The sequence below is a fragment of the Anarhichas minor genome, unplaced genomic scaffold (assembly GCF_050575085.1).
Source record: "Anarhichas minor isolate MPS153535 unplaced genomic scaffold, ASM5057508v1 ptg000086l, whole genome shotgun sequence".
Lineage (NCBI taxonomy): Eukaryota > Metazoa > Chordata > Actinopteri > Perciformes > Anarhichadidae > Anarhichas > Anarhichas minor.
In genome coordinates this window covers 1,257,505-1,270,968 of record NW_027466532.1, presented here as the reverse complement: position 1 = coordinate 1,270,968, position 13,464 = coordinate 1,257,505, and the positions used below count along the sequence as shown (strand labels likewise).

Here is a 13,464-nt window from a genome sequence, read left to right as displayed (position 1 = left end):
TCACACCTCCACTGAAGTGATCTGGTTCATCTGGGCCCTCATGGACTGGATGCTGTTGAGGATCTTCTTCTGGTGGCCGGCCAATGTCACTCCCACTCTGATGATGTCCCTAAAGAAAAACATTTTGTCAATTCCACCTCAGTATACCACAAGATGAACACTTCAAGACCTTCAAGGCTTCCTGAGTCGCATTGGAGCGTTTTGCCTTAAGTTTAGTCTCTCAGGCTACTTACAGGCCGCCTTTGCCCTGTTTGAGGAACATATGCAGATTGTACTAAAACTCATCTGCATGTTTTTTGTGAAGAATTATTGAAGCTATGTTTTGACTTTAAGTTGCTGTGTAATTATAATGTTAATGTAATTGGAATTGATCAAAGATAACCCAGTAAAGCATTCTTCTTAATTATCTAATGCAATCAATTCATCGTTATATTATAATAAGTTGGTTTAGCACAGATATGTTAGAAGAGTATCGGCTGACATTTCCGCTAAGGGTGCAATGTGGAAGGTCTGGCCGGAGATTAAGGTTAAAACAACTGAACTAATGTTATCAACAGAATGTAAGGAGGTTACAGTGTTGACGTTATATCAAAGACGTCTATGTATTATGTTGCAGTAATATCTAGTGAAATGAGCATGCTAACAACCTAGCCAAGCAAGCCCGTCCTGTGCCGTAATACCACTTGTACCTCACGAGGCGAGTCACTAGATTTAAATCACATATAGCTAACAATGACCATGATGATCCGTATCATCACCACATCTCTCTAAGTGTGATCTGTCTTCGTCACAGTGTGGATATATTAAAAGTATCTAACATACTCCATGGTCATTTGAGACACCACATCAAAGCTGGTGAAGCCTTCGTTGGTAAAGTTCTCCTTGTACTGGCCCATCTTGATGGCGTCCAGCCACTCATCCACTATGCTGAATGAGGAGAAGTCTGGAGCGGTGCGATCAAGCAGAGGTAAGTGAACACTGGTGGACAGAAAGAAGACAAAGGAAGAAGACAACATCTTGTAAGAAGGTTGATTTGTGAAGGGTGTAGGTCATCCACAGTGTGAATTGATGGAGGTCCTCTCCTTTTCATACCTTGATGACAGTGGTGTCGTGGCCTTGAGGCTGTTGGGGTTGCGGATCATCTTGTCCAGGGTGCTGACAATCTGGCTGAATTTGGGCCGGTTGTTGCGTTCTTTCTGCCAGCAATCCAGCATCAGCTGATGCAATGCACTAGGACAATCCATAGGGGGTGGCAACCTGTAGTCCTGCTCTATGGCATTGATAACCTAGAAGAATTTAGGTGAAAACTAATGTTGAGTCTCAGAACATGACTGGAACCTGATCCAGTTATTAATAACTCAACAGATAAGACACACAATCAAAACCACAATCAAAGGAACTGAAACCGACATTTGGTTGTTGCTTTCTGAGATAAACCACATTATAGATGGTGCCAAATGGTGATTTAAACACTTTTAAAAACACTACACAACAACAAAGAGTTTTTCTTGACCAACAACTAACTGTCTTCTTTTACACACTGTATCTAGTTGATTACCAGGTATAGAGGTAGAGATTTGAACCTGAGACACTTTGGTTACCAGAGTTGGAGCTGCTGACCAGCATGCTTTTTAAGGTTAGTAGTTTAATTCTAAACACAACCCGGATCTCTGTACTGGACATACTGACAAATGAAATTCATTTTAATATTCTCATCTGACATATTTGCACACAATATTTTTTCATAATAATGGCTTTTCATTGAAAATCATTTGTATTCCTTTGTTTGATTTGATGTCATTTATAATCCAACTTAATTAATAACACATAATAACACATTAATAATACATTGTTGTTAATGTTATTAACAACAATGTTGTTAATAAATCTTGTTAATCAGACATCTTTTTATGGCACATGGAGTTTGCCTGAACAAGTCAGGGGTAAAACTGTTTACCTCTAACCTATTTTTCTTCCTGCGTCATCCATCTGTTCCTACTGCCAAAGACAAGAGACAAGAGGAGTCTAAACAAGAGATAAAGAGCCAAGAGGAGAAGTTTCCAACCTCATCAGGGACCGCCTCTGATCTCCCAGTTTCTCCACCCTTCCGAGAGGAGGAGTCTTTACCTCCCTCACCAGCACCTACTTCCACCCCCCAGACTCCATCCAGGTCCCTTTCCTCTCTACTCACACTCTCCCCATCCTCCCCCCACCTGGAGTTCACTGACCACATGAAAGAGCTGGTCATTGCTGGAACCAAATTCACTCCTCGCCACACTCCTCGCCATACAGCCCCAGCCAAACCACTGGCTCCAAGTCCTCAGCCAGTTTTGACACAATCGGCGAAGTTAAAGCGCCCTGCCCGTCCCCCACCTCCACTACGGCTCCCTGTCTGCCCTACCTGATAAAGGCAATAATTGATATCTTCTGGGTCCAGGCTACAAGGCTAATGACACTAATGACTCTCTCCAGGAAAAGTCGGGGCCCTGTATGCAGCTAGCCTTCTCAATTCCTGTCCTGATAGTTTATAGAAAAAGAAAGGTGAGGCTGCGAAGAAACAATAGTAAACTTGCAAACTTAACATTCATTCCTCGTCAGCCTGTCCAAATAAATTGGGCAAATAAAGCTTTAAACACATTAAACTTAGCTTTATTAAGCATTATATTAAATGCTGAAAAACATTTTGAATCAATGATTTTATTGTTAGGCACAAACTGGACATTTTGTTTTTAACTGAAACTTGGTTAAACCAAGATAACAGTGCAGCTGTTCTTATAGAATCAACACCTCACAACTTCAGTTTCATGAGTGAAACAAGAGCGCATAAGAAAGGAGGTGGAGTTGCTATTTTATTTAATGATTCTCTTCAATGCAAGCAGATGTCCTTTGGTCATTTTACTTCTTTTGAATATGTGGCTCTGAATTCCACTCGAGCTTTATTCCTAAACATTTACAGACCGCCTAAATACTGTGCAACCTTCTTTGATGAGTTTACTGAACTGCTGTCTATAATCTGTATTGATTTTGACTGTGTTGTTATTGTTGGTGATTTTAATATCCATGTTGATAATCCCCAGGACAGAGGGTCTATAGAACTATGTGGTGTCCTTGATAACTATGATCTGACTCAGCATGTGACAGGACCCACTGTGATAGGAAATTGAGTTGTGCTAGAACATTCCTACTGTTATTTAGCTTATGTGCCTTACTCACTAACAAAACTATATGTGACATATGACTGTGTACTGAGGAGAGTGGTAACAGGACCATATGAGTTATCTCTGCCTTTGCTTTGATAAGAGGAAGTAACCAAATGGGGGTTGCAGTTTCACCAGAGAGTGTTTAGGTGTGAAGATTCCCAGAGATAATCAAAGGTAACAAAGACATGTCTTTGTGTGACAAGGCTCAGAAGAGGAATGGGATGACTGGAGGTGTCAATGGGGAGCTTGAAACTGCTGATCAACTGATCTTCCCCCCTACTGTGTGCTGAGATGTTCAAGAGCAGGAGACAAACTGAACTCTCGGCTCATCCTCTGCAGACTGTGCTGCAGTCTGTATGACGGTGAAGCCTTCTCTGCACAGAGAATAAATACTTGAACTATTTATTCAGAAGTTCTCCTCCACACCAGCCCTCTCTTGCATCTCAGTCAATGAGCTTGTAGATAGCTTCAATTCTAAAGTTAAAAATGTTATTGATGCCATTGCACCCACTAAAGTGAAGGTTGTCTCGGGTAAGCAAAGATCTCCATCTCTGAATAACATCCCTTCAAATATCATGACACAATTTCATTCAATCGACCGTAGAAGCCTAGAAGACATTATACAACATCTGAAGTCATCCTCCTGCTGCTTGGATATTCTACCAACACACTTTTTCAAAAATATTTCAAACTGCATGACCACTGATCTTTTACAAATTGTAAATACATCCCTTCTCTCAGGTGTCTTCCCACAAGCACTAAAAACTGCAGTTATTAAACCGCTCCTAAAAAAGGCTAGTTTAGACTCCGCAACAATGAACAATTATAGGCCAATATCAAACCTTCCATTTTTAAGTAAAATAATTGAAAAAGCAGTTTTCCAACAGCTGAACAAATTCTTGGCCGTAAATAACTGCTTTGATGTCTTCCAGTCAGGCTTTCGACAGCACCACAGTACTGAAACTGCTCTTGTTAAGGTTTTCAACGACATCCACTTAAACACAAACAATGGCTGAATTTCAGTCTTAGTATTACTGGATCTCAGTGCTGCATTCGACACGGTCGACCATGACATACTACTAGAAAGACTAAAAATCTGTGTCGGACTCTCTGGCACAGCACTTAACTGGTTTGAATCCTACTTGAAGGACCGAGAATACTTTGTGTCTGTAGCTAATTACACATCAGAGCTGACTAAAATGACATGTGGTGTTCCCCAAGGTTCAATACTGGGGCCTCTTCTGTTCAACATCTACATGCATCAGTGGCGGGCCGTGCATTTTATACCTGGGCCTTCTGTGCTGTCCTACGGTTATTTGTTTCTAGGGATGTGACAATACACGTATTCGTATTAAACCGTTCGGTATGAGGCTTACGAACCGAACAATACGTTTGAATAATGCTAGTGCATTTGGAAAATGCAGAAGCTTAAATTGTGGGAAATATAATGTTTTCGGTGGACTGCGCTCACGTAACAGACAACGGGCTGTGTGACCTTTTGAACCCGGAACAATAACAAAAAACAGCTGAGGACCCGCGTGTGTTCAGGGAGGCTAAGCTAAACTAGCTTAGCGGGGAAACAACAGCAGTTAGCTGTTCCCTACTGATTCAAACAGAGAATCAAATGTCCAAAATAACCCCGCGATGGCGGGATGCTTCATCATTAACGGACAAGTCAGAATCAATGTAATTAACACAATGACAAGAACAAACTCACAATAACCAGTCACATATATATGACAACATAAAATGTCAAGCATGACAAATCAACCAAGCAACACTGCAGCGCTAGAGCATGAGCCATTGATATTATTCATAAAAACAACACGATAGACAAATGAACACAGTAGTAACGCTACTGCAGATGTAAGTCTGTCAGAAAGCTGCAACTGATTCAGAACGCTGCAGCTCGAGTCCTCACTAAGACCAGGAAAGTGGATCACATCACTCCAGTTCTGAGGTCTTTGCACTGGCTTCCTGTCCAGCAAAGACTTGACTTTAAAATCCTGCTGTTGGTTTATAAAGCACTGAATGGTTTAGGGCCAAAATACATCTCTGATCTGCTGCTTATGAACCATCCCGACCCCTTAGGTCGTCTGGGACCGGTCTAATTCCTGTTCCCAGAGTCAGAACTAAACATGGAGAAGCAGCGTTCAGTTCTTCTGCTCCACATATCTGGAACAAAGTCCAGAAAGCTGCAGGTCTGCTGAGACCCTCAGCTCCTTTAAATCAAGACTGTTTGCTGCTGCCTTTAATTGAACCACATTCAAGGATATTAATCCATTTCTGCATTTTACTACTGTATTTTATTTCTTACACTGCTTTCTGTTTTAATGACTGTTTTTAATGTTTCAATTAATGTTCTTAATTGTTTTTAAATCTCCTTTTCTTTTGCCTTATGTTTTGATGCTTTTAATGGTTTTGTGTGAAGCACTTTGAATTACCTTGTTGTTAAAATGTGCTATAAATAAACTTGCCTTGCCTTGCCTAATCTAATTTCAGTTTCTAAGTCAATTAAATGTTTTATTCAATTACATTTCCAATTTGACGCAGTATCTAATTGTTTTAATTTTACTTTTCAATTTTATTTTTAATTTCAATATTAATTAAAGCTGCAAGCAGCATTGATCGGGCCCTCGCAACATCACGCACATCGAGGGTACTGGCAGGACTCTGTGTGACGCGGCCATGCATTTCTGTGAGCATCATACACTGCGTGCACGAGTCAGATGATATTTCCTGCGTCGACCAGCATCGTAGCAAGATCATGTTGCCAGGTCTTAAGCCTCAAATGTTTTGAGTGTACATCCGATACAATCATAAATGTAAGCCTTTAAAGATCATTAAGAAAATGAATGTGTGTGAATGTGCTTCAGTGTTTGTAACATAACAGACTGTCAGTTTACTGGGATGGGGTTCAACTCCCTGCAGTGTCCTGATTTTATTTGGACTTACTTGAAGGTTAACAAAACAGTAGTGCCATTTGCTGTTACTTGAACACTTTAATTTAACACTGTTTTCATTTTAAGTTCTTCTGTAACTTTAGATTGTAGTGTGAAGCATTCATTATAACATTTAACCTGATTGTCATGAAGAAGCTCTGGACAGATAATTTATACTAATGCCCACTGACATGGTTTGAAAATCCACTGTTATCTAACTTTTGCTCTCCAAGCATCTTAGTTTGCACATATTTAGATCAGAGAAGTCTTTTTCTCATGGTGTGCCCACAAACCCTTTCAATAAGTTCAGTGTTTGGGCCGCTGTCATTATAGAATCCTGCTTACGTCCGTGCTTATCAGTAGGTGGCGCTTTGACAATGAGGTAATATTGGCATGCGGAAGTCCTAAAGCCATGACAGTCAACAAGCATGTTAAGTTTGGGACAGTATTGATAAAGTAGAGTCGAGTTACAACAGCTTGATGGATGATGGCGAACCATGTAAAATGGCCATCACACCATATCCATGTCGTTCGATGAAACCTAAAGCTTTTAGTAACTTTTAATCGCTAAGGTCTTTAGATTGTTCTGACCAAATTCTAAATTGATCGGATTAATTCCCTAGGAGGAGTTCGTAGTACAGCACCTGGAAATGGAAAAAAAACATGAGAAATTCATACAAAATTCAAAATGGCTGACTTCTGGTTGGGTTTAGAGCTTAGACCCCTACGACTTTTTTTTAAGTCTACATGGGATACATCTGCTTACCAAATTGCATACATCTAGGTGACACGTACTGCGAGGGCTGCATCGTCGAAATATTGTAGGGGGCGCTATCGAGCCGACTTGCCACTCTGAAGCATTAAAAGCACATCAGATAACTACATTCAGGATTTTAAATGTGTGTGACAAGTTTGGTTTTGTTCTTAGCATTTCTAGCCTCTCAAAAACACCTTAATCTTTCATGGTGAAGAATGGCAACATCCTTTCACGAAACAAGCTTTGAGTAACTTTTCATCACAAAGGTCTTTAGATTGTACTGACCAAATTTGAAGTTGATCTGATTAATTCCCTAGAAGGAGTTCGTTAAAGTAGAGCGCCTGAAAATTGTAAAAGCGACACGAGAAATTCATAAAGAATTCAAAATGGCTGACTTCCGGTTGGGTTTAGAGCATGGTCCCAAGAGACTTTATTTTAAGTCCACATGTGATACATGTGCCTACCAGCTTTTGTAAATCTATGTGAAACGTACAGCGAGGGCTGCTTCGTCGAAATTTTGTAGGGGGCGCTATTGAGCCGATTTGTCACTGAACCAATAAAATCATATTATATAACTACATTTTGGGCTATAAATGTGTATGCCAAGTTTGCTTATATTTCGAGCATTTTTAGCCTCTCAAAATGACCTTCGTTTTTCACGGCGAAGACTGCGTCGCCATGGCAACGGCGTTCGACGAAACATCAAAAGCTTCATGAACTGGTCTTATGAACTTCTTACATTTGTGTGGAAGTAATTTGATGTTGATTTGATTTACCTACTAAGAGAAACAAGCCAAAGTATAAAGACTAACTTCCTGTTACCAGTAGGTGGCGCTATGACTATGATTCAAAATTGGCCTGCAGATGTCTTCAGGCCGGGAGTCTAATCAAACATGTGAAATCTGGTAAAGATCTGATGATGTGGAGTTGAGTTACATCAGTTTATTCGTTCATGGCGAAGGATCGAAATTCGCCAAGCCGCCACGTCGCCGCCCTTCAACAACTTCTTACAATTTTCACAATGAAGCATTATCAAAGTCTTAAGGCTGTTCTGACAACATTTTAGAGGGATCTGATTAATCTGTGAGGAGCAGGATGTCAAAGTACACAACTTACAACTTCCAGTTGCCACTAGGTGGCGCTATTACTATGATTCTAAATTGTCTTATAGATGTGTTCCGCGTCAGGATGTTATGATATATGAGTGATTTGGAGCAGATTAGTCAATGTATGGCTGAGTTACAACAACTTCCTGTTTCGCGGCGAATGGTGTTTTTTTGACGCCACGCCACGGATACATAGTTCGATAACTTTTTGATCTTTGAGTAGCTTTTCACTGCCACGGTCTCAAGAGCATACTGACCGAATCTGAAGTCAATCGGGTCAAATCTCTGGGAGGAGTTCGTTAAAGTGTGACGCCTTGAAACGGTCAAAAAACGTCATAAAAGTCAAAATGGCCGACTTCCTGTTTGGTTTAATGAAAAACTCCAAGAGGATTTTTTTGTGCGTCTCATCATGTTCCACATACCTACCAAATTTCATACAGCTAGGTGAAACCCGGTGTTGGGGCTACTCAATAGGGGGCGCTATTGAGCCAATATTTCATACCGCAGTTGGACACCCCAATCAGACTGCAATTTTCGCAAATTCTGGCTTGCGTGCCAAATTTCAGAAGTTTTCCAGTATCCCAAGCACCTCATTTTTGCGATGAAAGTGGTAGAATAAGAATAATAATAAAAATTAAAGCTGCGAGTAGCATTGATCGGGCCCTCGCAACTTCACGCACGTCGAGGGTACTAGCAGGACTCTGGCCATGCATTTCTGTGACCGTCATACACTGCGTGCACGAGTTAAACGGTATTTCCTGGTACCGGCAGGACTCTGGGTGACGCGGCCATGAATTTCTGTGACCATCACACTGCGTGCACGAGTGAGATATTTCCTGCATAGATCAGCAGCGTAGCAAGATCATGTTGCCAGTTCTTAAGCCTCAAATGTTTTGAGTGTAGATCCGATACAATCATAAATGTAAGCCTTTAAAGATCATTAAGAAAATGAATGTGCGTGAATGTGCTTCAGTGTTTGTAACATAACAGACTGTCAGTTTACTGGGATGGGGTTCAACTCCCTGCAGTGTCCTGCTGATTGTATTTGGACTTACATGAAAGTTAACAAAACAGTAGTGCCATTTGCTGTTACTTGAACACTTTAATTTAACACTTTTCATTTTAAGTTGTTCTGTAACTTTAGATTGTAGTGTGAAGCATTCATTATAACGTTTAACCTGATTGTCATGAAGAAGCTCTGGACAGATCATTTATGCTAATGCACACCGACAGTAGCTTGACAACCACTTATCTAATTTCTGCTCTCCAAGCATCTTACTATGCACATATTTAGATCAGAGAAGTCATTCTTTTCTCATGGTGTGCCCACAAACCCTTTCAATAAGTTCAGTGTTTGGGCCGCTGTATTTATAGAATCCTGCTTACAGCCATGGTCATCAGTAGGTGGCGCTATGACTATGAGTTAATATTGGCATGCAGAAGTCCTAAAATCATGACAGTAATCAAGCATGTCAAGTTTGGGAGAGTTTTGACAAAGTACAGTTGAGTTACAACAGCTTGATGGATGATGGTGAACCATGTAAAATGGCTGCCACACCAAGTCCATGTTGTTCAATGAAACCTCAAGCTTTAAGTAACTTTTAATCGCTAAGGTCTTTAGATTGCTCTGACCAAATTCTAAACTGATCGGATTAATTCCCTAGGAGTTTGTAGTACAGCACCTGGAAATGGAAAAAAAAACACGAGAAATTCATACAAAATTCAAAATTGTTCACTTCCGGTTGGGTTTAGAGCATGAACCCCTAAGACTTTTTTTTTTAAAAGTCCACATGTGCCTACCAAATTTTGTAAATCTATGTGAAACGTACAGCGAGGGCTGCTTCGTTGAAATTTTGTAGGGGGCGCTATTGAGCCGATTTGCCACTCTGAACCAATAAAATCATATTATATAACTACATTTTGGGCTTTAAATGTGTATGCCAAGTTTGTTTATGTTTGGAGCATTTCTAGCCTCTCAAAAACACCTTAATTTTTCATGGTGAAGAATGCGTCGCCACGGCAACAGCTTTTCACGAAACAACAAGTTTTGAGTAACTTTTCATCACAAAGGTCTTTAGACTGTACCGACCAAATTTGAAGTTGATCTGATTCATTTCCTAGGAGGAGTTCGTTAAAGTGCAGCGCCTGGAAATGACAAAAACGACACTAGAAATTCATAAAGAATTCAAAATGGCTGACTTCCGGTTGGGTTTAGAGCATGGCCCCAATATACTTTTATTTAAGTCCATATGTGATACATGTTCCTACCAAATTTCATACATCTAGGTCAAACGTACTGCGAGGGCTGCTTCGTCGAAATTTTGTAGGGGGGCGCTATTGAGCCCATTTGCCACTCTGAACCAATAAAATCATATTCTCTAACTTCATTTCGAGCTTGTAATCTGCTTGCCAAGTTTGCTTATGTTTCGAGCATTTTTAGCCTCTCAAAATTACCTTCGTTGTTAATGGCGAAGACTGCATCGCCACGGCAACGGCGTTCGACGAAACATCAAAAGCTTCATGAACTGGCATTATGAACTTCTTATATTTGTGTGGAACTAATTTGATATTGATTTGATTTACCTACTAAGAGAAACAAGCCAAAGTATAAAGACTTTAACTTCCTGTTACCAGTAGGTGGCGCTATGACTATGATTCAAAATTGGCCTGCAGATGTCTTCAGGCCTGGAGTCTAATCAAACATGTGAAATATGATAAAGATCTGATGATGTGGAGTTGAGTTACATCAGTTTATTCGTTCATGGCGAAGGATCGAAATTCGCCAAGCCGCCACGTCGCCACCCTTCAACAACTTCTTACAATCTTCACAATGAAGCATTAACAAGGTCTTAAGGTTGTTCTGACAACATTTTAGAGGGATCTGATTAATCTGTGAGGAGCAGGATGTCAAAGTACACAACTTACAACTTCCAGTTGCCACTAGGTGGCGCGATTACTATGATTCTAAATTATCATAGAGATGTGGTCTGGGTCAGGATGTTATGACATATAAGAGATTTGGAGCAGATTCGACAATGTATGGCCGAGTTACAACAACTTCCTGTTTCGCGGCGAATGGTGTTTTTTTGACGCCACGCCACGGATACATAGTTCGATAACTTTTTGATCTTTGAGTAACTTTTCACTGCCAAGGTCACAAGAGCATACTGACCAAATCTGAAGTCAATCGGGTTAAATCTCTAGGAGGAGTTCGTTAAAGTATGACGCCTTGAAATGGTCTAAAAACGTCATCAAATTCAAAATGGCCGACTTCCTGTTTGGTTTAATGAAAAACTCCAAGAGGATTTTTTGTGCGTCTCATCACGTTCCACATACCTACCAAATTTCATACAGCTAGGTGAAACCCGATGTTGGGGCTACTCAATAGGGGGCGCTATCGAGCCAATATTTCATACAGCTGGACACCCCAATCAGACTGCAATTTTCGCAAATTCTGGCTTGCGTGCCAAATTTCGACATTTTGCCAGTATCCCAAGCACCTCTTTTTTGCGACGAAACACTAATAATAATAATAATAATAATAATAATAATAACCAATCGAAAAACAATAGGTCCTCCGCTCCGACTACGTCGGTGCTCGGGCCCTAATAAACAATCGAATAACAATAGGTCCTCCGCTCCGACTACGTCGGTGCTCGGGCCCTAATTAAATGTTTTATTTTTGAAATAAAAAACGTAATGTAGACTGAATGAAAAAAAGAAATCAACTAAATGTGGTCACAATGGTGGACTGTGCAATCACAGTCACAGGAGCATATTTTAGTGCCACCTGACTGAATTACTATACACGCCTCTTCACCAGCAACAGATCAGTTAACAACATCAGCTTCAGTTTGAGTGTCCGGTCTAAGCAAATTAGTTCAGTTTATTATATTAGTTAGCTGAACTTGCTATGAACGTGTCCAGGGATGAAAGTAGGCCAGACAAGTAACAGATTCAGTGCTGGTTACAAAGGACATACTGTTACCTCCGCCAAACTGTCAATGAAGTAAGTTGTAATATTGTAAAACTAACTGTTATAATTTGTAACGTTATGCCAACATTCACAAATTCTTCTGTGGCACTTGAACCGTCTAACCCTCATCCTACCAACATGTTTAACATACACGGACTACTGACTGAATAAACACAATAAACTACTGTAACTGCTGAAAGAAAAATACCTGTAAGAAACAACCAGCAGAGCAAAAAGTGAACTTGTTTCTTCTCAAAACATTATTTGTTATGTAATTAATGTCATCTGAAGAAAAACACAGATTATCATTTTGAGGAAAGTTACAGTAAATTTGCAAATTGTGTGAACAGACAAAGCACATGAGGAAATGTGTGTCTCCCTCTATATGACTAACACCCCCCCCCCCCCCCCCCCCCTGGATACTACAAACAAATACAATTCTAAACATTGCAGCTTTAAAATATTTTATTTACTAATATTATATTATCGTTTATTATTATTTTGGTTGAATGAGGCCCCATCATTAAATACATTTGCGGATCACCTTTCTATGTGACGACTGTGATATGTAGTCAAATCAAATTGCTGGCTGATTGACAGGGCTTTACTCACATCTTGATTGCTCATGTCCCAGTAGGGCCTCTCTCCATATGACATCACCTCCCACATGACTATGCCATAGCTCCAGCAGTCACTGGAGGAGGTGAACTTCCTGTACTGAATGGCCTCTGGAGCCGTCCACCGGATGGGAATCTTCCCTCCCTGGAAAAAAACAAGTGTAAAGTGGCACAGTGGGCCGAAATACATGTGTCATTCCATCACTGATGTTTTTCTAGAAACCCATTGGCCCATCTATTTTGTTTGTTTTATGTCCTGTTTTGCTTCCAGTAATTTACTTAAATTCATAATGTAAACTACAAAGTAGTCCAATATTATTTAATTGTTTTATTTATTTAGTTTAATTTATTATTGAAATTACTTTTTTAATCAAATCCAATCCAATCTAGTTAGTTTTCATGGTCCTATGTATAGATTTAATTATGATTCCACATTCACTGAAACAGTCTGGTCACCTGTCAACCCTGCCCTTAGCTGAGGAGTTCAGTCTCGCAAGAAAAGAGGCTCCAAGCAGCTTTGTGAAGAGCTCTTAAAATCAAACACAGCTAGGATGAAGACTCACCAGAGCGCTGGTGTAGGTGGGGTCTGATGTGTCGTCCTCAAGGAAGCGGGACAGGCCGAAGTCAGACACTTTGCTCACCAGGTTGCTGTTGACCAGTATGTTCCTAGCTGCCAGGTCCCGATGGACGTAGTTCATGTCACATAGGTACTTCATTCCTGCTGCTATGCCGCGCAGCATTCCCACCAGCTGGATCACTGTAAACTGCCCATCATTTTGCTGTAAGAAAAATAACCAAACATCAAGTTAAACTTTGTCTTTTGTGATGACTAATGCAAATGACTGAACACAAATGACTGAACACAA

General features: G+C 40.4%; 1 protein-coding gene across 3 annotated transcripts in view; it reads right to left on the bottom strand.

Annotated features, from left to right (window-relative positions):
* Positions 1-13,464, bottom strand: part of LOC142938487 (ephrin type-B receptor 2-like) — a 75,652-nt gene continuing 62,188 nt past the window's right edge. For all 3 annotated transcript variants that reach the window (XM_076081688.1, XM_076081689.1, XM_076081690.1), the window contains 5 exons: positions 13,162-13,377; positions 12,594-12,743; positions 1,093-1,286; positions 823-978; positions 1-109 (listed from right to left, as the gene is read on the bottom strand). In XM_076081688.1, the coding sequence (XP_075937803.1) occupies positions 1-109; positions 823-978; positions 1,093-1,286; positions 12,594-12,743; positions 13,162-13,377 (825 nt within the window). The remainder of the gene's footprint in view (positions 110-822; positions 979-1,092; positions 1,287-12,593; positions 12,744-13,161; positions 13,378-13,464) is intronic.